We start from the raw sequence: 23,661 nt of genomic DNA, 5'->3' as shown, positions 1-23,661 counted from the left end.
AGCAGAGAGGAGGGGCCGGCCTGTTCTAGGGCCTGGGCTCTTAACTTCAATAGAAATAAAGGTGCTCGTGACAGCCATCTTACTTATGATGAAAAAAAGTAGACTTAAGTGTCTAACAAAGTACAATTTTGCCTGTGATAGGTATTTAATAAGTGATCATTGAATGAATAAAATAATGAGGGAGCCAAGAAGTGAATTGTTAAACAAGGTTTTCTTTCGTTGTTGTTGTTTTTGGCTAAAATCCTCAAGTCAGCATGAAACCTGGTTACCCTGCATCCTCTAGAGGGAGATGGGGTTAGGACACTGTGAGTGACAGCTGGACTCTGGAGTCAGGCAGATCCACGTGACCTTGGGTGAGTTCCTGAAGGTATCGGGGCTAGTCTCCTCGTCCACACAAGTAAGCGGAGAACCTTCTATCTCCTTGAGCCATGGGGAGCCCATGTCAGCAAAGCCCTCAGCACAGTGTCTGTTACTTGAGGATGCTTCTTTCCTGAGGCTCCTGTCTAGCAAGGGGCTACCTCCTGCTGAAGGTCATGTGAAGCAGAGTTGGTTTCCACTCCTTCACCTGTGATGCCGTCGCCTCTGGCTAGGGACATAAAAAGGAAGGCAGAGGTGGGGAAAGCATCACACCTCCTGTTCAGGATCTAAAGACCTACTATGTGTTTAGCACTTCCATGCATCCCATCTCCTTAATCCAGAGTTCTCAGCCTCAGCACTACTGCCTGCCATTTGTGGCGGAACCAGTCTCTGTGCGGTGGTGGGGGCTGTCCTGTGTGCTGTAGGAGGTTGAGTACCATCCCCGGCCTGTACTTACTAGATGCTAGTAGCATCCTCTTCCCTCCTTGTGATAACCAAAAATGTCTCCATCATTGTCACATGTCATCTGGAGGGGACAATCCACCCAGTTGAGAATGGCTGCCTTAAACTCTCACCTACTGATATCACCATCACCATACCCATTTTATATGCAAGGAGAGCCAATGCTTAGACATCCCACAGCCAGGAGGTGGCAGGACGAGGATTCAACCCCTGGTCAGTCTGAATGCAAATCCTGCCTTGTTTCCATGGCCACCCATTGTGGAAGGACACCCTCACCCGGGACCCCAACTACCCCCTCCCACTGCTCCACTCAGCAGAGACGAGAGACTGACTCAGCCAGTGCCGGGCCTGCATGCATGGGAGACTCCATTCATTCACAGACAGACGCACTGACTTCTCCAATGCAACTTGCATCAAAGCTTTATTTGCTATTCTTAGTCTGAATGCAACATCTTTGTACATGCAAAAGTCATCTTGTTTAATTGCAGTTGATCAGATTTCCAACTGCTCTTCTGTGCATATGAAACTTCTTTACATTTACAAAATATAAAAGCACTTGTAGACATCCAATACTCTGTGAGGTCCAGGAAGCCCCATTTTTTTTAACGTTAAAAATATAGGTTTTTCTAGATGAATTCTCAGTCACACGGTTAGAGATTCTTTCTGGGATTGAATAAAGTGCCTCTCATCTGCCTTCCATTCAGAACTCCTAGAGTTTGTGAATTCATAAGGCAATTGCAAGAACACCGCAGGCAGGAAGCTTAACTTTCCTATGCACAGAAAATGAGTTCCTTTTCTGTCCTGACTCAAATATCTGAGGAGGGACCTAGAAGAAAGGTTAGGAAAATATATACTATTTTTATATATATTCCCACCATCCCCCAATCTTACCAAGCATTTCAAGGATCATAATCATCTAGGAAGTGCATGACTTTTAGAATATTGGTATGATTTAACAAACGACACAGTACAAAATATCTTCCATAACACAATATATTACTTTTGTGAGCCCCCTATGTACAGGATTTATAAGGCTATGTGGAACGAGATCATTAAAAAACTCAAATTCTTCTTTAGACAAAATAATTTTTAGCTGGCGTGAGGCCACCAGGGATTGTCAAGGAAGTGGCAGTCTGAGGCATGAAGCTGTTACAGCACAGGTGCAAGGGCAACAATTTACGGAGATTCATGGGGGGCAAGGGGTGTCAGTTTCACGGGTGCAATTGCAAGAAACCTCAGGCTGATTTTCCAGAGCAGGGAGCCTGGCTTCTTGCTCCTCTTCTTGCAGTAGCCAACCCAGATGAAAGAAAGAAAATTCTAGGGGGGTGGGGGGGGGCAAAGGGATACACAGGCTGGTAAAAACCCAGCACATTCTTGCTTCCTGGCTTTTTATGTGGCCTAGGCTTCCAGAGCCTTGGCCTGCTTGGAATTCCAACAGGCTGACTCCTAGCAGCTTCTCAGCACAGAGCAGGGGTCCACAACTGCAAAGGGGATTGAGCCCAAGGCAGATCCCCTTCTAGATGTGGAAAGGGTCCTGCCTACTTCCAGTGGCTCCCTCCATCTCAATGCTGTTCCTTCTGACCCATGGAATCATGATACCAAGAGACTTTTGCTTTCATGTTTTAACACATGATGGAGGGAAGGGCACATTCAGAGGCTACAGGATCTCTCTCCATCACTGCAGGGACTTGCCACAGCTTAAACAACTAAATTGGAAAGAGGGATTTTTAGCTTTGAAATTATGCCTAGTTCCAGGAGCAGTCTGGGGTCATCATGATGAAAAATGTAAAAGTGTAGGTCAACAAGGCAGCTATCAGCACCAGGGGGGAGTAACTGAGGTCTCCTTTAGGAAAATCATGCTAAGGTTTTCCAAATCCCTTGCTCAGCCTCTGAGGTTTAGGGCCTCAGGCTTATGCTGATTTCTGTCTTCCTTCCTTAGCAACACTCTAAAGCTCTTCTCACTTCTGGGATGCACAAAGGAAAACAGGTTTGTCTGAAAGCCTATGGCTTGGCTCATTCCTCTGAAAAACATACCCATCTGATGGTCCTTTCCTTGAATCCTAGACAACCTGAAGCAGTCAGCACAGCTCCACTCAAAACTTCCAACATCCCCAATACCATGAGGTTTCTCTCTCACCAGAATTTCTCTGGTGGCACTGAGTAATGCTCCACAACACCGATTTTTGAGGTCTTGCCATGGAATTTCACAGGCCAAAGGCCTCTGTTTCATTAGGCAAGGGACCATGAAGAAGGGTATATCTACTGAAGGGGAAAAAGATACAGACTTATCAAAAGACCAGCTGCCAAAATGCTGATGTGCAAAGGCAGGAGAGAGATTGTCCTTACATAGGAATTTGCATTCTGCAGAAGACTCTCAAGTAAGGAGAGCCAAAGCTCTAGGAGAGGAGGGGTGATGGGGGGCAGGTGACTTCACTGCACACAGATGATTAAGGCATAGTAAGTTAGTTTAAAAGGAGACAGATTTCCAAAGGAGACTGCAGGCAAACTCAAGAAATTAGTACACAACCCCTTGCTTAGCTCCAAAGAACTCACCCAGTTTTTAAAAAAGGAGAAATAAATAACCCATGTGCCCATCTACCTGCACAGGCTCCTGAGCATTAGTCACTTCTAACTTCACTGCACTGATCATAAGAAGAACTCAGAAGCCATGGGGAGCCAGCATTAAGAGGGCTGCTCCTGACCCACTGTGATTGTCTGCTCTGTGCTAGAGGAAATGAGGTTGTAAAAAATAACAGGAGGTGAATAGGATCTTCAGGGCTTGCCCTAGTCAGTTTCAAGGGGTGGGGGTGGACTTTGTATATCCTAAGCAACACAGAATTAAATGGATATTTACTGCCAATCAAGGTATGGAGGTTAGGCAAAAGACCTCCAAGGTTAATCTCATTTTCAAGTGTTTTTCTTTCCTGTCAGGTATACTTGTGCTAAAACATGACTAATTAAGAATTGAGAGTTTTGCAATGGTGAGTATCAATATACTTAAGGGCAGGGCATTTCTTACTATCCAAAATGGCACGAAGGGGCCTTGCCACCTGAAGGAGAGGAAGACAACAGCCAAGAGAAGTCAGGGTCAAAACACAAGAAGTGTGTTTTACAGGGGGTCCTACTGACTTGCAAGTCCACTACATCAAAATTGTTATAAAACATGAGCTAGATTTTTTAAAAAATCAACTACAGCAGTTCCTGGAGGAACTAAATCCTCAAATGGCCACAGAAAACTGATGGGAATGAAGAGAATACAAACTATTATCAATCAGGACCAAATTCTCAAACACAGACCCTTGGAGCTTCCAATTGCAAAAGGTTGGGTGGGTGACAGGGTTCATTCAGCAAGTGGCCATTGGTAGCCAAAGCTCAGCCAAAAAGACTCAGGGTTGGGTAGAGGGTGGGGGTTGGAGTGGCTGGGGCTGCAGTCGCTGTCCGCAGTGCTGAACCACACCCAGGCACCAGGGCACAGGTGTCTGTCTTGACCTGGAAAAACAGGGGATTGCTATCCAACCCCCATTCCATCCCCAAGAGACAGGAGATGGTAAAAGGAAATGAAGGAGAAAGATGAGATGGAGAGACAAATGGAGAGACAAAACAGAAGCATGTTTGGTTACCACCTGCAAACAATGGATTTACCAAGAAAGATTTGAACCTCTTGGGAAGTCAGGAAGAGGGGCACATGTGCCCCCCCACTTCCACATCCAGCCAGTGCTGTGCATGGACCAATCAGGAAACTCATCCCCAGGGCCCGTAGCAATCACAGGCTGCCCTATGAACTGCCCAAGCATCTCACTGATGGGTGTCTCCCCAGCAAGGTTGGCATGAAGGTTATGGAAACTCCAGGCACGGCAAGTGGCCAGCCAAGCATATCTGGGATGTTTGCTGGAGCCTTGTGCTCAGAGGTGGAGGAGGCTGGTGTCGAGGATTTCCAAAAAGAAGGACAGAGTAGACAGCATCTGGAGCCCCCAGAGGTATTGAAGATTCTGAGAATGAGCTCATAGCTAGCAAGAAAAAAAGAGGCAAAGCAAGCCTTACACTTCATCACCAAGTGTCCAGCACTTCTGTCCAGAGTCCCTGGCCTGGGAGCTCCCTTCCAGAGAAGGGCTTTTAGCAAGACCTGCATTTGGACTAGAAAAAGTACTTGGTCAGGTGGAGCTGAGGGGGTGGGGATGAGGTGAGAAAAAGCAAAGTCTACCCCTCACTCATGCATTTGTTCTGAGGCCAATTTTGAACGGCTCCTCCATTCTGGAAGCTCAGGTTGTGTTCAAAAAAGATGCTTGAAGAAAAGATTCTGATGTTTGAGTGGTAAAGGCACTGCTGTTTGGGCTGCAATTTATAAACCCTTGAGGCCAAGGGCCAAAGGTCACCCCACAGAAATCAGAGCTCAAACGAAAAGAAACCAGGAAAATATATACAAGGGTGACAATTAAAATTTTTAAAAGGCTTGGATAGGGATAAGATAACCTGAGGTGATTGGATGCTTCAAAACAAACTATTCACACATCTTTCCTCCTGTCCTTTAACATAGAAACATATATACATATCAAGTTTCAAAGAAAATTGGCTGAATTATTGCTTTATCATCTTCTAAAGCAAATAAGAATGACATACCATAACACAGGTCAACTATGCACACAGCCCCACTGGAAGGATAAATACACATGAAATAATCAGGGAGAGTATGTTTAAAAATTGGAATTTCTGATTCCTTGAGGGGAAGAAGGAACTCTCCAGCAAAAGCAATCAAAAACCTCAACTCGGTGGTAATTCCTCAGACAGGGATTACAGCAGGAAATGAATGGTTTGATCTTCCTTGGAACCGTCCTTCCAAAAAAGACCTGCCCTGGGGTGGGCGAAGAGGGGCTTTAACGATTCAGGTATTTTTCAGAACCGAGAGAGACAGTCCAGCCTCGTGTTGACGTCCCTGGAACTGCTGAAGGTGTCTACAGTGGACAGAAAGGCAAAGTTTTTACATAAAAAGCAAAACCACCAGAATTCTTGGACAGTCTGACTTCTTTCTCAGCCTGAAGCGCTGTCTGGGGAGACGAGCAGGTGCTTGTGGAGGATGGGCCTTCCCACCCAGACCCAGGAGAGCCCGCCGAGAGCGGGGCGCCGGGCAGCGGTCTCCAGCGGACGGGAAGGGCCCAGGCACGTAAGCGTCGTACAGAAGAACGGTGGCAGCTTGGTCTCGTCTGCAGGTTCTGACAGTTAAGGCTTCTGTTAATTAGACGTGGCGGTGTCCCCTGTCTGGAGAGGAAGGGACAGTCTTGGTGTCAACAGTGAGAATATCTGACCCTATTTCTTTCCACCATCAGGCCTTAAAACTTTGTCTGATATTCTCCAAGAAATCTAGCCCATAAGCCTCAGGCCAGGAAAGAGGTTTTGGAGGGTTGGAAGGGTAGAGGGGACTGGGTGAGGTGAGGAGGGTGACAGGCAGTCTGATACAGAGGAATGAACATGAGATTTAGGGTCAGGTCAGGGTTCCAGATTTAGTTCTAAGCCTCAGTTTCTTCAAATGGATTGCTGAAGGCTTAATGAGATGTCACGTGTACAGCACTGAACACAAAATAAACATAGGCCCTGATCCCCTAACCAAATCCCTTGAGCATAGATTTATGTCATTTTTTGAGTTTATTGTATACATATATACACACATACATATGTGCCCATAGATATATATATAAGTATTAAGTAACATATACTGTATACATATCTACTATGCAACATTCCCATAATCAAGCACATTATATGCCTGCAGTATACTATGAATCTTCACATAAAGTGGGGAAAATAGAGTCTAAATGGCAATATATCCATTTTGGTTAGGTTTCTTTGTCTTCAGAGCTTTTTTAGAACTCTGGTTTGTGGATGAGGGATGCTGGGTCTCTTGTGCTAGTCACATCAAGGCTGACTTTGAAGGCACACGCACCGTGTTCTCCTGTACCGAGGACGTACAGGCAACACTCCATCAAGCACTTTAGGTGCGTTAGTGAGCCCTCAGGAATCCTCGCTAACCCATTTTACAGATGAGGAAACTGAAGTTCATGATGTTAAGTCATTTGGGATGTATATCAGGGCATATGTAATCAGTGGTTTTTTTAAATATATTTTTTCAAATCAATTTTCAATTATACAGGTTGTACATGAATACATTCCCCATGTAAAAATTTGAAACATTTCAGATTAAGCTAATTTTGATGTCCCGCCCTTTCATTTATAAAAGGGGATTGAGATGCAGCAGGAAGGGCTGGCCAAATGCATAAGCCCAGTGCCCTTTCCACCCAACCCAGGCTGTGCAGCTTTGCTTTCCCCCTAAACGGAAACAGATCTTCACCATTCTCTTTACAGGAATTCAGAACACAACCTTCCCCCTGCCACCCCTTTTCCCTTTTATGCAAAGCACAGCCTGGTCTTTCCCTGGGCATAACATCCCAAGTCCCTAAACCTTTCTCCTCTGCCTAAGTTCCCGGCTCTTCCATTTGCAGGGCTCTTCCATTTGCAGGGCTCTTCCCAGGTCTCCTAATCAGAGACCCTTCATACCTGGTCAAGCTTGATTCTCATACAGGCTTTGCCTCTTCTTGGATTTCAGCTCCTTTAGCCATTGGGGAGAAAGCTCTTCTGACCTGAAACCACAGAGCCAGTGAGAGTCAAGTAGGAGCCCGACTGTGGGCTCCTGGCAGCCAGGGCTGTGGGGTGCCCGACTTTTCATTTACCATGTCATGGTGGGGGCTGAACTGAGCACTGACAGGTGGTGAAGATGCCCGTGTTAACATGACAGATAAGAAAGAAGTAGAAATTAACTAAAGTGTCCAACAAGGGGGAATGCTCAACAAATCGTGGTATATCCATTCTATGAAATAATCTGCAGCTATAAAAATTCATCTTATATAAAATTATTTCCATCCACCTTTCTGTCACCCAAACATTCACTCCTCCTTCCATCTCTCTATCCATGTAAATACCTGTGATGGCTGGTTTTGTGTGTCAATTTAGCTAGACCATGACACCCAGATGTTCAGTCAGACATTATTCTAGATGTTTCTGTAAAGGTATTTTTTTTAGATTAACATTTATATCAGTACTCTGTGTAAAGCAGATTACCTTCCATAATACAGGTGGGTCTCATCCAATCTTAACAGAAAAAGACTGACCTCCCAGGAAGAAGAGGGAATTCTGCCCGCAGACTGTTTTTCGAACTCAAACTGCAACACTTCCCTGGGTCTCCAGCCTACTGGCCTACTCCGTGCCGATTTTGGACTTGTTAGCCCCCTCAATCACGTAAGCCAATTCCATAAAATCAATCCCTCTCTCTCTCTCTCTGTGTATATATGAGGATACTTCAAAAAGTTTGCGGAAAAATAGAATTAAAAGAAATACAAATCTTTAAAGACCCCTTACATATAAATGAATGAGGGTGGCTGTGTTCCAATAAAGCTTTATTTACAAAAACAGACTGTGGGCTGGGCCATATTTTCCCAGCCCCTGCTCTATCATATCACTTGTTATATCACAGCCCTATTATCATGAACAAGTCCTGACTTTCATGCGTGAACGGTACTCATAATAAGAATTCCGCTCCCTTGAGTGAGTATCTGCACACACCAGGCCCCAGTGCAAAGGGCTTTATACACATTGCTTGTGTCATCCTCATGACCTCCCTTGAGCAGGCTAGGATGGTGAGTAAAACCCTTTAACAGATGAAGAAAACACTAAGGCCCAGAGAGGTCGAGTGACTTTCCTCAGGTCATGCAGCTCTTATGTAGCACAGCTGGAATTAAACTCCAGCTGTGTGACTTTAGAGCCTGGGCTCCTGGCCTCCACCCCCAGCTGCTAAAGTGCCCGGGTGTGAGAGCCCCTGGGGCTGGAGCTGCTCTGTGCTCATCCCTGCACCGAGCAGGCCTGGCACTGGGACAGCACAGCTGTTCCACAAAGGGCTTCTGACCTCAGTTAGGTTTATCTCCTTCACCCTGGCTGTGCCCTTTGACCACCTTCCCAGGTCTCCCTGATTCTCCTGAGACAAAGGTACTTCCCTGGAGGTTATGAGGAGGGAGAATGCCTCAGTTTCCCGACCAGTCTAGAGAGGGCTGAACAAGATCAAGTTTTTAACTACTGGAAATCCTGGATTCCACGTGTGGGGGAGGTGGCTTGATTCCTGGCCTCCTCCCTAATCTGCTGTATATTTCAGGTTATCAGAGCGCTGAGAGTTCACATGAACAAAGCTTCTGCTGCTAGAGAGAAATAAAACATTGAAACTTTTCCTTCTGTTCAGGTCTAAGCCTTTTGCAAGCACCTCTGGCCTAGTCTAGTGGCTGAAAGATGTTCCTATTTTGAGGGCCTGTAAAATCAATTATAGAGAGAAACATGCATCCTGAGTTTGGGAGGAGGAGCCCTCATGCCCTAAGACCCCTCACCTCTCGTCCTTTTCTATGCTGGAGGGGAGCACACGACTGCCCAGCACCCCAGGCTGGAAGGGGGATTTGGGGGTCTTGGGCTGGGGGGCCCAGCTGGGGGTCTCGCCGGAACTGTCCACCTCTGGCCTTTTGTGCAGCTGAGCCTGGGGAGAAAAGAGAGCTGAGTCTGTAAACAGCCTTTTGTCTGGGGAAGAGCCTCATGCAGTGACACTGTTGGGCAGGGTGAGCCCTCTGAAAGCAATGGGGCCCCCCGAGTCTGAAGGGACCCAGGCAGGAAACACAGAGGCTGAGAAAAACCAGAGGTCAGGCTGGCATTCAAGTAGCCAGCCTTGACCTTTAAGGTCAAGTAACCATTAAAAACCCACACACTCATGTTCTCTTTTGCAGAAAGGCCACTGTTCGTAGTGTTCTCGGCACATGACATGCCACTTCCTTTTCTTTCCTGAGAACCCTAAGTAGAGAGAGAAGCTCCAGCCTACTGCTGAGGTTCAGCTCCATTAAATTCCTTATTCCAGTATCCATATCAATGAAATGAAGTCATTGACTCCCCATTAGATTCCCATGGGAAAATGGCAGGATGGATTTTCACCCATTTTTGGAGGGCATGTTAGGAATGGAAAGACTTAGGATGGTGGGTACATCCTTAGCGGTTCTGGGGTGTGAGTGGTGGCAGGTGGCACTAGTTTCTTGGGCAGCGCGAGGTCGGCCCCAGCAACTGTAGTCATGACCATTATCTGCGGACAGCTCCTGTTCAGGGAACATCTATCATTTGGACCCTACCAGTTATATGACAAATGTCAGCTGGTTCCATGTGCAAAAGACTCCTTGTGAGGTAGACTGGCTTTCCCCAGTTTACAGAGGAAGAGCCTGAAGCTTGAAGGTTGAGCAGTTTGCCCAAAGTCATGCTGCTTTTAAGAACTGGGATTCACACCGGGCCTACCTGACTCCCAACTCCAGGTCTCTTTCCAGAATAAGCCCCGCAGCATCGTTTGGTTGTTAACAACTGCCAACCACTGCCTGTGCAGAGAGTAACCAGCATCGATGTGGCTGCCACCGCACTCAAGGAGTGAGCTCATACTAAGTGGATAGCAAAAGCCTCATTTTTGCAGAGCGCAGAGGATTCAAGCTGTGTTCAGGTATTCAAAAACTTGCCTCAGGAGTTACTTGGGGCATCTACCTGGGAGCCCTAGGGCCTCTGCCCCTCCTGTAACCAGGGCTTTTTCTTTGCCTCCTATGTTAGGCTGCCTTGTAAGATCATTTGTTCTGATGCTTAAAAGAAATAATAATAAAAATTGGAAAATCTCTGGCCTAGTATAGTGGCTGAAAGATGTTCCTATTTTGAGGGCCTGTAAAATCAATTACAGAGACAAGCATGCATCCACTTTGACTTTTTATTCTTACGAGGAATGACATAAAAACAAAACTCCCTCTACTGAAGGAGCAACTCCTCCCATAGGAGTTTTTTTTTTTGTCCTGCCTGGAAAATGAGTTGAGAATTTCTACAAACAATCCAGGCTTTTTTGCCTTAATTTCTTCTTCAATAAAATGCGAGAAAAAAAACCTCTTTTTGCAGGGTTGCTGGGGACAGAAAGTGAATTTACAAATGAATAGTGCCTGGCACAAAACAGGGGGCAAAAGCACCCCCTTCTTCGCCTGAATTAAGTGCCATTTCACCCCAGGACTATGAGAGATGCTTGTCCGTACCAGAGGTCGGGGGAGAGAGGCAGCCCAGCACTCCCCGCTAGGATTCCGTAATCCAGTGTAATTGTGGTGCAATTCAAGACAGGGGAAGTGGTTCCAGGGCTGGCTCCCCAAATCACTTGGTACGGAAATGATCCTTTTCTGTGCCTCACTTTCCTAGCAGACTGGATTCCTCAAAGGCCTCAGGAGGCTGGGTTTGTTCACTCCTTTTTCCCTGACACCCAGCACTGGGCCTGATGCCTGAAATGGATTATTAGCTCATTTTACAGATGAGTAAACCAAGGCTTAGCTATCAGATCAAACAGAGCAGCAGGTTTGGGGGCTGAGAAAAGACAGAAAGTGGTGATTAAGCAACACAGAGCCACTGGTGGAATCCAAGTGTTAATAATATTAATAGTATTTGCCAAGGCCAGTATCCTGGTTTTGACAATGTTCTGTGGTCATGTGAGCTATCATTGGGCAAAGCTGAGAGAAGGGTACACAGGGACTCTCTGTACTAGTCTTGCAACCTCCTTTGAGTCTTAAACTATTTCAAAATAAGAAAGAAGGAAGGGCAGACGGGCAGGTGGGCAGGCAGGCAGGAAAGGAAGCGTGAGATCTGTTTCTGCTGCCATGGTCAAGGAGCTCACCCACCAGGCAGCTCTGGGTGAGAGGTCTGGTACCTTTAGCACTGCTGGATCCATTCCTGGAAACACGGGCATCCTCTGAGGATGGCTGACAGGTGTCCTCTCAGTCCTGGATGGCTTCTCCTCCTCATCTGACTCTTCCCTCCTGGGTGATTTCTCTTCTATTGCAAAGAAAGGGCACTGACATCACTGGCAGCCACCATTTATCAAGGTCCCACGTGCCAGATACTTTGTGCACGGATCTTAGGCAATCCTCACAGCAGCCCTGCACAGGAGATTCTACTGACCCATTTCACAGATAAGGACAAGCCCAGGTGCCTGCTTTCATGCTCTCTCTTCTTCACAGCTCCACCTCTGGCTGGAAAATATTGACAGGCAGAGCAGGTTTCCTAAGAAAGGGTACAGACAGACCCACCTCCAGGGCCCCTGGCTCACTTGAAGTCAGGGAGATAGAAGGAAATGTTTGGCAGAGACAGGAGAGGACACAGTGCATGGTGTCATGCTCTTGGAGGACAGCATGGATGATTTGTGCATCATGTGGAAGGGCTGCCCAAAGTGGACCAGGCGGCCCCCTTCCTCCGCCCTTTCCAGGATGTAACCCCATCACATGCTTATAGCTGAGCAGAGCACCCAAGTGAGGGACTGCCTGTTCTCACTCTTCTGGGAGTGACCAGTGAGGAGTTTTGACCTCCATGTGACCTGTACGCTGGCGAGGATGCAGTGAGGCTGAGCAGGACACTGGGGCATGCTCAGTGAGCACAGCCCTCAGCCTCCCCCTGATCCAGGCCGGTAAGTATGTCTCTGTCCCATATAACCAAAAGAGCTCCAATTAATATATCATCCCTCAAAACTTTTTTTTTAACCTATTTTCTGATAAACTCTACATAAGAAGAAATCAGTTTCTTATGTAATTGTGTTTGAATATTCTAAAGCCTTCAAAGTCAGGAAGTTCTTCCCAATGTTTAACCTAAGTCCTTCCTGCTGTCCAGTGTGGCGCCTGGGGAGGAGAGAGGGGCATGGTGTACCTGTTGAGTCCTTGAACATCCACGTGCTGTCAGTCTCCTCCTCCAAAGGAGACCTGCTTTCTGACTCGCTAACTCGGCTGCGCCGGAGGGAGTGGGAGATGGGAGCCCGGCGGCGACTTCTCTTGCTGAGCTGCACCCGGGTCTTGAGGGCACTTGAGTCGAGGACTGAGGTTTGCTTTGGGAGCAACAGGGAGGAAAGCAAAAAAAAAAAGAAAGCAAGAGAACCATCAGTTGAGGGCACCACTCAAGGGAGGTGTGTGTAGCTTCACTGATATACAAGAGGCTAGTTAAGAGGTATATGGGCTAGCACTTTTACATTTTAACAGCAACCTAAACACCCTAAGCCAAAATTTCTCCAAAAAAATAAATAAATAACCATGTAGGCTGATTATAAGAATCAAACAGAACAAGGAACTTTAAGTGCTGTAGCACAGTGCTTGGTATACAGTAGGCACACAGTGCAAATGTCTTTCCCCTGCTGGTGACATCACATGAGCATGTAGGCTAGAGTAATGGTCAGTACATAGCAGGAGCTCAATAATTGTTTGTTGAGTGAATAACTGATTACATCATCTAACTAAATCCTTACGACAACCTTATTCACACAGAGTCTACAAGCTGAGAGATTCTCAATGTGGTCCGTTCTCTACTCCCAATAATCTACCGTGCAGGTGGGAGAGGATGGAGCAAGCTACTCAACACCAGACTTCAGTTTTCAAACATCCTTGAAGATTCACACTCCGTACAGAGGCGGAGGAGGGTCAGCAAGGGTTTCCGAGATCACCACTGTCCCAGTGAAAGGGCTGGGGGTGCACAACATCCATGTGGGCCCAGCAAGGAGATGGGCCCCACCTGGCTTGGCAATCAATCTCCTTTGAGAGGTGGTGAAGCACTCGGAGCTCTGAGTTCAAGCCCTGCTGGGTTCAAATCCCGGCTGTGTGGCCTTGAGCAAGGGACTTTAGTTCTCTGAACTTGGGTGTTCCTATTTATAAAAAGGAGATAATCATAGTGACCCTTGCTGGGGTGGTTGAGAGACTTCCATGAGTTCAGGCATGAAAAGCCCTTATTCCACACAGTGCCTGTCCAAGGCTCACAGCCAAGAGCTGTTACCACACAGGGCTTCTCTCTTCCCTGCAAGCTCATATTCCTGCATGAAATGTTTGTATCTTCCTCTCAGGTCCACTTCAGAGAAGTTCCATCACCCAAGGCCTTCTAATGATGATGGGATATCTCCCAGAGACACTCCCCTAGGGGTGGCGGAGGGAGCGGACACTTGCACAGCTGCTTCCCAAACCAGCCACGATGGTGTCCTGGGGGTGGGGGTGCCTTGCGTGGGGCTGAGGAGAGTGGGGGTGATGGAAATCACAGAGTGTCTGCTGCACCTGGAGAAGGGCTCCCTTCTCGGCCACTTAACAGAGCCAGTTTCTCAGACTCAGAGGATGGGATGGACCACACCAACAGAGCGGCTGGCTTGGAGGGGGAGATGTTTCTGTGTCCACAGGGTCACCCTCGCAGCCTCCACCTGGGACTACCTGGACTACTTAGTGCCTACCTCCCTCACCCCCACTTTCAGCCTCCAAACAGTCCCTGTGGGAGACCCACATCGTGGTAGGCATCATACATAAACCTCAGTCAGTATAGGTTAAATAAGCAGCTACACCCATGGTTAGCGACATAGCATTTAGAATCACTTGGTGGCCACTTCAATTTCCTAATCTGCAAAATGGGTAGAAAGTTTTGCCTCTTGAGGTTACTAGCACGTGCATGGATCAGTGGCTGACACTCAGTGACCGGTGGCTGTTGACACTGCTGTTGTCATTTATAATGACACTGAGAAGGAACTGCTTAGTGTTCTAGAAGGAAAGTCCAGCAAAATGGGCTATGGCACAGTGACATCATATGAGCATGTAAGCTAGAGCAATGCTTGGCACACAGTGAGAGCTCGATAAATGTTTGTTGAATGAATAACTGGACACATCACCTAACTAAATCCTTATAGCACCCAGAGAGGTGGGCACAACTTTGTCCATGTTTACATAGTGGGGTGCCCCAGTGAAGACTGAACTTGTGTCTTTCTCCATCTCTGCCCTTATCTAGAGGTGCCAACTAGAGACCTTGACCATACTCAGGAAGGTGAATGCCCTCTAAGGTCCTGAGAAATCCCCTCTCCCAAAGCAGTGGCGTTCCTCCTCTGGGGAAAGAAGGGGCAGCCATCCCCAAGAGTGTGAGCAGGAGGCTTTACTGCTGGGAGAGAAGAGCCCTTGTAGATTTTGCAGATGTTGCATCCTCGGGAGGGTGGGCAGGTAGACCTGTTGCCAGGGGAGGAGAATAATGGCACCTAACCCTGTGATTCAAGGGCTGAAGGGGAAAATCTGCCTGACTCTGGAGGGGGAGGCTCCTTCAGGGAAGAGGACAGGTTCTGGTCTGGAAGGCGATGGAGCAGGAGCAGTTTGACCTGGGGCTTTAGGGGGGCTGGCATCCTGGCTGTGCTTGGGATCTGGAAGAGCTGAGTTTTACAGGCTGTCCCTGCAGACCCCTGTGGCAGATGTCCATGCCTGAGGGGACTTTCCTTTCTGGAACAGCCTCTACAGGGAGACGTGGATCCCCTGGTACCAGGGACACTATTTTACTGAGTAAGACCTTGGTGAGAATGTCCAGCAGAAGTGTTCTGACCAAACACTAGGCTCTTGTTCGGAATTATAAGCCTCAGGCAGACCTCCCGGGGGTAAGAGGTCAGACTTCCTGCTTACCCGGCAGGTGAGGGTTTAGATCAATTTTAACTTGAACACACGTGATTGTATTTGAGGCTGTGGAACCAATTGCACTGGTTACATGAGGATAAGAAAGCCAAGGCTCAGAGGTGAACACATTTGCCCAAAGATACACAGCTGGTGTACAGCAGGTCAAAGCTCCATGCACAAGTGAGTCCCATCTCAAAGACTGTGCCCTCTGCCCCTACTACAGGGGTCCCAGGCATAGATCCTACCCCTGAAGGGGCAATTCACTGGGAGATGCTGGAACTTCCCTTTAAGAAGAAGTGACTGTTTCCCGCATGGCAACTTGCTCCTGGCTACAGACTTACATCAATGAAGGAGAAGTCGTCCACTCTCTTTGCAGGGCAGGCCTCTGGTGGGGGTGGACCCTCCGTCCCATCTGTGGATTCCAGGTCAGTGCTGGAGCGGTCTACACTGGTGCTCCGCTGGTCCCTGGAGAAGTCGTACTGGTCCCCAGTCGAGGTGGGTTCCGTTTGGGAGGACAGAGAAGACAAGCAACTGCTGGGGGGCTGTTTCCGTGCCGACGTGGCACTGCTGTCTGGAGACGGGGACTCAGGGGCCAGGCTTCAAAAAAGGGAAGGAAGGGAGACATGGTCATGGAGATTGTTTCAGAGAAATGAATTTCAAGTAAAGGAGGCAGCAGAAAGCACAGCTCAGGTGTGCTTTATACGCAGGAAACAACAGACAGAACATCTCAGCAGGAGCACAAGATGTGGCAGCTGGGTGCCCCTAGGACACCTGCACAGGTGCAGAATGGGAGCAGTCAGTTCTGTGCCATTCAAGACCCTCTCTGGGCCGTCCAATACAGGAGCTGCTTGTCACAGGTGGATATTGGGCCCTTGTAGTGTGGCAAGTGAGAGCTGAGATGTGCTATAGGTATATATTGGATTTCCAACATTTGGAATGAAAAAAGGAATGTGAATATCTCATTAATAACTTTTCATGTTAATAACATGTTGAAATGATAGTATTTTGGATTTTTTAGTTTTGATAAAATACATTGTTAAAAAATTAACAGCACCTGTTTCTTTTTACTCTTGCTGTGGCTACTAGGACATTTTAAATTACACACTAGGGGTCTTCAAAAAGTTCATGGAAAGATTTGTGTTAACTTTTATTTCCATTTTCCCATTAACTTTTGGAAGTGCCCTCATTTATGTCCTGCATATGCAGCTCACATTGTTGTCCACATTTCTGTTGGACAGAAATACAATGATGTGGACCAAATGATTAGCAGCAATTACCTGTGGAAGAGCAGAGGGATCTCCTGCCATGTTTCAGTTGCTCATTCATTCACTCATTCAATAAATATTTACTGAGCACTTAGTATGTGCCAGGCACTCTGATAAAAAAAATGTGTCTTCTAATCCTCTTCACAATCCTATGAGGATTATTTTATAATCCTATAACCTCCACAGTTCTATAAGGTAGGATTAACCTCATGAAATTAAATATTAACCTTGTAAAGATGAGGAAACTGAGGCACAGAGGTGTGAAGCAGTTTGCCTAAAGGGGCAGAACTGGGATTGAGCCCAGGCAGACTCCAGAATGCATGCTCTTGGCCCATCCCTACTTCTGAAATCTCTTCCAATGATAATATATTCAGGTACCACTCAGATACTTGGAACCACATAAGATAGAAAATTTATAAATAAATCAAGACATTAACTCTCCCCCAACACACACACACACACACACACACACACACACACACACACACACGACACGTAAGTCAACAGCACAGCAAGGCCTCCAGGGCATGGGAAACCCTTCCCCTGAGAAAGGGCAGGTGGGCCTACTCTAAAAGACCCCATAGCTGCACCCTTGAGCAGAACTTTCAACCCAGGTGTACTGGTATTTCACCATGCTTTTTGTCAGCTCTGGGATGATTTTATGACTTGGAATATGGGATTTGCGGGGTGGCATGAGGCAAATCCAAAATGATGAGAGAAATACCACCGAGGAGTCAGAAGGTGGCACCACCATCCAGGGCTGGGAGCACCATGGCTCCCTGGACCGTCCAGGGTGTGGAGGCTGCAGTGCCTCTGCCAGACAGCAGGGGGCGCCCAGGCAAGGGGAGAGCGCAGTTCTCACAGGTCCTGATGGAACAGCCAGGAATGGGGGATGGAGGCTGGAGAGAGGAAGGGGCTCCCAGGGTCACACAGGAGATGGGCAATACCAAGAGCCAGGTTTCCAGACTCAGTTCCATGCTCCTGCAGGGGCATTCTAATGAAATGTAAGTAAGCAAATTAACTAAACATGATTTTTTGCTGTGAGAAACCTTTGCTTCCCGTTTTCTTTCTCTTGCAGCTTTAAATCAGCGACTGCTGTGGGATATAACCCAGTAGGGGGTGCAACCACTCCTGACAGTGGGGTGGGGGTGGGGTGATGGAAGATCTGGGTTCGAGTCCAACTCTGCCACAAACACACTACTCCAGGGCAGGTCCTTACCTCTCTCTGAGCCTCAATTTCCTAGACTGGGCATAATGCCTACAGATGTGGAAACTGAGTCACAGATTGAAAGAGCTGATCAGTAGCCATGCTGGGAGTTGGACCCAGGTCCCTCTGACTTCAAAAGCCCTTGCCTTTAGCCATCGCCTAGGGAAGGCATGAAGTGAAAACAGCAGAGTCCAACGCAGGTGTCTATGAAACTGCCCCTGTGCTCAATCCAGCCCAAGAGGGATAAGAAAAATTTTATTTCTAAAACAATTAACAGATGCAATGTGTAAAGTTCCTACTACGTGCCAAGAACTAAGTGCCACACAAGTTACCCTCGCAACAACCACATGTGGCAGGGTGCCTCAGTTTTCTCTTCTGCAAGGTGGGCTAACAGGATGAAATGTGTTCACGCACTTATGTGCTTACAACAGTACTTGGCACATGTGCTCAATAAACCTCAGCTATTTTTTTAAAAGCATCATCCCCCTTCTACAGGGGAGGAAAGTATAGTCTGAAAATATATCTAATTTATCCAGGGTCCCACAGGCAGTCGGGGTGGAGGCAGGATTCATACCTGCCTGTCTCCTGAATCCAGGTCATGCTTGGTGACCTCTAGGCTTTTGCCATAGCCATAACATTCCCTCCTAACCAGGCTGACGTCTGAGGCTCCCATAAGCCACTAACAGTGAAGATAGTAAATGCAGACACAGCTCATAAAGCAATGTGTATAATATGTTCCTACATTTGTAAACACACAGATATACTGAAAAACATCTAGAAAGACAATAAAAAAAGTTAATAAAATTTATGTCTGTGTTGGGATTGTACGTGGTTTTCATTTTCTTTTTATGATTTTTTTTTATTGTTGGTAAAGCATAAAGCTTACCATTGGTGACACAGTACATTCATAATGTCACACAACCATCACCATGTGTAATTCTAGAACACTTACATGACTGCAAAAGGAACCCCATACCCATTAAGCAGTCACTCCTGTTCCCCTTCACACCTAGCCTGTAATCTGCTTTCTGTCTCCGTAAGTTTGCCTCTCTTGGATATTTTATACAATTTTTTTTATGTTTTCTAAATTTATAATTTTTACAATATTTTTGTAACTTCTAAATTTCCTTGTTACAACAAAAACAGTTTACTCTTACGTTACAGACAAAAGAGGTTCTAATGATATAGAAATCAGGAGGCAGGGGGGCTGCATCAACTCCGGCCCCAACCCCCTCCCTGCGGCTGGGAACCTGCATGCACGTCCTACCTCTCTCTGCTCTGGTGCTGGTCTGTCCACGTCCCATACTGACTGTCGGCTTCATGCACAAGAGTGTCAGTGTCCTTGGCCTCAGGGGGGCGCCTGGAAAAACACTGCTTCAGCTGGTCCTGCAAGAACAGGAGATGTCTATCAGGGGAAACACTCAAAATCCCTGTCCCTGCTGACACAAATCACACCACACTGTCCCCAGCTCCAACCGGTCTCGGGTCCCTACTGCCCTCAGAGGTGCGTCCAGATGTCTTGGTTAGGCACTAGGATGACCAACTGTCCCAGTTTGCCCAAGAAATCACAGGGTGCAGGATTTTCAGTGCTAAACTTGTGCCAGAAATCAGACTAAGCTATAGACATGAGATCACCTCGCTGAACCATAGACCCGCACAATCATGGGAGGTGGACCTTATTACAACCCCCATTTTATAGATGAGGAAATTGAGGCTTAGAGAGGCGAAGTGACATGCCTCAGATCAATTAGTCAGTAAACGAAGTAGGATTCAAACCCAGGCGGTGGTCTTGGATTGCCAAGTCCAAACTGTAACCACTGCACCCCAGGCAGCATAGACCCTTGGTCTGTCACTACCTGACCAGTTATCTGTTGGTCTTTGCCTTCAGTCTGGGCCCTGGAGGCGAGGGGAAGGGCAGCAGAGAGCCAGGGTGCTGATTACCAAGAACTGGCCACAGGGCCTGGCACACTGTGGGTGCCCATAAATCTCCATTAAACAACTGGACTGCTGTCTTCCTTAACTCATCCACTGGGCAAATTAAATGCCCATTCTCTGTGATGTAACCATCAAACTGGCTGCCACTTAGGCCTTTGCTTTATTGCCTGGGGAGAAGCTGGAGCACTCAAGGCAAAACCAAAAGTCCAATCCCATGGATGGGCCATTGGCACAGATTCAAATGGCTTTGGTGGCCTGAGCTTTGAATGCTGTTCCTGGTCACCACCTTGTAATGAGGAATATGGAGGTGAAGGTTAGGGGGTGAGAGCGACCTTGACCCTGATACTGGAAAGACCAACAGGGAGCATCTTCACTCCTTATGTTCCATTTGGGGTCAGGAGGCATATTCTGCTGGAATGTGCTTCAGATCATTCATCTCCTGCTCAAAAACCCTCAAGGGCTCCCTATTGTCCTCCTGCTGAAACCCAAGGCCCGATGTAATCAAGCACCAAATTTCCTGTCCAGTCCCATCTCCCACCCATGCCCCAAACAAGCCCTCTGTGTGATTAACTACACATCAGACCCCACACCAGCCTTACACATTCCTGACCTCTGTGGCTTCACTTGTGCTGTTCCCCCTTCCTATCCATCCTGCTCACCCAAAGCCATTGCGACCCATGGTGTACTTCTCCTTCTTGAACTTCTTGCTGCCTACCTGGACAACTCATCGACTATACCAGGTGAAGTGTGACACATAAGTTATTTACTCAAAAATATTTACTGAGCACCTACTATGTGCCAGGTGCTGGGTCACAACACAGCCACAGTCTCTGGGACTCTGCAACTTATCTGATGTACCTGCCATGATCGGACACTCCAACATTTCTGTTCCCCATTTAGAGCCTGCCTGGCACACAGTAGGTGCTTAGTTACTGGAGGTGGACTGACCATTCCTTAGCAGTTATGTTCCCCCCAGCCTTTTCTCAGCTTCTTTGGAACCATCCTTAACCCAGCAAGCATATATGGTCTGGCAGAATGAACGAGCACCTGGGGAAAAGCTTGCTGTGTGCCCTCAGGGCTGACACCACCTTCTCTGAGTCACAGAGACATTACAAGGATTCAGTGAGGAAATGGTGGTGCCCCTAAAGGCATGATGCCAAATGAGATGGCCTACGTGATAGCTCCTGGTACAGGGCCTGCCACTCAGTAAATGCCCAATAAGTTCACCTCCTTTCCCATTCTCTGTTACCTCTTGGGGATGCTCATGTACCCCACAACGTTCAGTGAATGCTGAGAGTGAGGTGTATGCAAGGATGGGAATTCAGAATAAATCCCTCAGTCACCTCTGTCTGGGAAATGGCTACACCTGTAGACCCTAATCACAGCTGCTGTTCAAACACCCTTAATTCTACTGCCCATAGAATCTTTTTCTTGTTACCAAAATAATACATGTTCGTTGCAAAACATTTAAGAACTACAGACAATCACAAAGAACAATATTTTAAAATAACCCATCACCCAACACAATATCCTGGCATATCCCTGCCCAGGATTTTCTCCGGGTCAATTCACCCTCACCATCACCTTTAATGGCTGCTACTCCACCGTATGGACACACATCATTCATGTAACCAATCTCCAAATACTAGGACTTTTAGGTTGCTGATTATTTTTTCACTATTATACTCAATAATAAGATGAACATCCTTGAGGCTGAATTGACACATTGTGATTATTCCCATAGGAGAAATTCCTAGGTACAGAATAACTGGGTCAAAGTGTGCTACATTTTTAAGGCTTTGGCTCCTGATGAGCAAGCCAGCCTTGGGACAAGCTACCAAGTCCCCAAGCCTCCAGACAAAATGTGGGTGGCTGTTAGCACGAGGTAGGAATGGAGTCAGTCTTTGCTTGGGGCAACTTTTCTGTTTTTGCCTTGAAAGGTCACCTGATATACTCAGAGGTATAGCACCCTGGACAGAATTCTCCCTGGGACCCAGGAATGGAAGAAGTCATCTGAGTGCACTCCCAGATGCCTACTGTTTTCAAAGATGTGATGGAAACGACCATTCCCTAAGTTAATCCCCTTCAGGGGTCAGATGCAGAGGTTGGGGACTTCAGGGTTGCTTCTGGTGGACTTGACATCATTGCCCCAAGCAGCTCGTGGATGGCTGCAAGCTGAATGCTGGGCCTGCACCTGGTTTGTGCTAAGCTTAGTGGCAGGCAGAGGAGTGACAGCCTGGGGATAGCTTACAGCTGGGTGGGTGGGGGGCTTGCTGTCTCTGCCCCACCTCAGCTGTGTGGCCTGGCCAAGTGACTGCACCCATCCAAGCCTCAGTTTTCTCACTGGAAAAGCAAGGATTGTTTTGAGGCTTCAAGGACATAACCTCTGGAAAGCCTTAAGCTCAGTGCCTGGTACACAGCAGGTGCTGAGGAGACACGAGCTGCCATGATTGGAACAATTTTCAGGCCTTCCCCAGAGGGGATGGGACCTTGGCAAAAGTTTCATAAAAACTCCAAGAGATGGCAATCCCCTTCAATGCTGAGCAACGGAAGAATTTGCAGGTGGGGCCTCTGGAAATCAGAAGGGCAAGTTCCGTGGAATGTTGAGGGTGGAATCAGGGTGGGAGGCAGGGCAGTTGCTTCCAGACCTCCTTTGGACAGCTCTGGGGGTTAATTGTGTCCAGCCAGAATATGGTGACTCCCATTCATTCCCATTTGTGTGCCCTCCCCACAGAGGTTTGGGATTCAGGCTCAGGGATCAGAAATACCCATGGGCAGGGATGAATGGGTCTTTTCCCTCCACTGTCTAACACCAGACTCAGGATTCCCAAGTGCAGCATCTTGACTCCTGTTTTGCCCTCAGTGCCACACTGTATCGATCCTCAGTCCTTTAAGTCTCCTTCCAGAACATTCCATCCGGTCACCACCAGCCCTCTACTCACTCCCTGCTACAGCTTCTGGGCGCCCCCCCCCCCCAACATGTTCACTGTCCATTCTACTTTTCAAAACCACAATCTGAGTAGCAGGGTCCCTGTCCAGAACCATAGCTACCCATACCCCTCAGGGTAAAGTCCATATACCCACGGGATGGCCTGCAGGTGGTGGGGGGCATGCTGGGCTCAGAGCTCCTTCAGGGCCACTGTCCTCCTTCCCTACCCCTCCTCTCACCCCCCAGGCCCTCCCAGACCCTCCCACTGGCTCCTCCAACCTCACATTCCTCAGTTCACTGAACTCTACTTCACCTCCAGACCTGCTGGAGCAGCCACCAACTCCTACTTGTCACTTGGATTTTAACTTCGATGGCTCTTTCTCCAGGAAGCCTTCCCTGAACTCACTGCTAACCCCAAGGCTGGCTCAGGAGCCCACAAAGCAGCGTGACTTTGGCGGGAGAGGGACCTGGGTCTAGATCCCACCTCGGCCTCTGTCCAGCTGGGTGGCCTGGGGCATGTCCTGACATCTCTGTGCCTCAGTTTCCTTTCTGGGAAATGGTGACAGTAATATATAGACCTCTGTACTTCAGGTCTATATATCTGTGCTAATATGGTAGCTGCTAGCAACATGGATATATCAAGTAATTAAAATTAAATAATATTACAAGTTCAGTTACTCTGTGGCACTGGCCATATTTCAAGGGCCCCATAGTCACTCATATACGGCAACCACATTGGACAGCACAGATATACAACATTTCTATTACTGCAGAAATTTCTAGTGGACAGCACTGCTATAGAGCTTCCCACAATATAATAATTATAATTGATGAGTTTCTTATCAGTCTTCCCTAGACAAGCACTGTTTTTGGAGCTAGAATACCTGGATTTGAATCCAGGCTCCACCACATAGTAGCTGTGTGACTTTGGACAGGCCACTTAACCTCTCTGTGCCTTGATGTTCAGACAAAGTGGACATTAATGAAGTATTATGA

General features: G+C 47.5%; 1 protein-coding gene across 4 annotated transcripts in view; it reads right to left on the bottom strand.

Moving 5' to 3' along the window:
• Positions 1 to 1,213: 1,213 nt before the first annotated feature.
• The window catches only part of KIAA1671 (KIAA1671 ortholog), a 134,167-nt gene continuing 111,719 nt past the window's right edge, over positions 1,214 to 23,661 (bottom strand). For all 4 annotated transcript variants that reach the window (XM_063087992.1, XM_063087997.1, XM_063087994.1 and 1 more), the window contains 7 exons: positions 19,069 to 19,187; positions 15,671 to 15,926; positions 12,589 to 12,763; positions 11,600 to 11,724; positions 9,237 to 9,379; positions 7,366 to 7,448; positions 1,214 to 6,072 (listed from right to left, as the gene is read on the bottom strand). In XM_063087992.1, coding sequence (XP_062944062.1) covers positions 7,370 to 7,448; positions 9,237 to 9,379; positions 11,600 to 11,724; positions 12,589 to 12,763; positions 15,671 to 15,926; positions 19,069 to 19,187 — 897 coding nt within the window. In that variant the 3' untranslated portion in view covers positions 1,214 to 6,072; positions 7,366 to 7,369. The remainder of the gene's footprint in view (positions 6,073 to 7,365; positions 7,449 to 9,236; positions 9,380 to 11,599; positions 11,725 to 12,588; positions 12,764 to 15,670; positions 15,927 to 19,068; positions 19,188 to 23,661) is intronic.

The sequence above is a fragment of the Cynocephalus volans genome, chromosome 2, assembly GCF_027409185.1.
Source record: "Cynocephalus volans isolate mCynVol1 chromosome 2, mCynVol1.pri, whole genome shotgun sequence".
Classification (NCBI taxonomy): Eukaryota; Metazoa; Chordata; class Mammalia; order Dermoptera; family Cynocephalidae; genus Cynocephalus; species Cynocephalus volans.
Note: the sequence above shows the minus strand (reverse complement) of the source record. Positions and strands in the feature narration are given on the sequence as shown.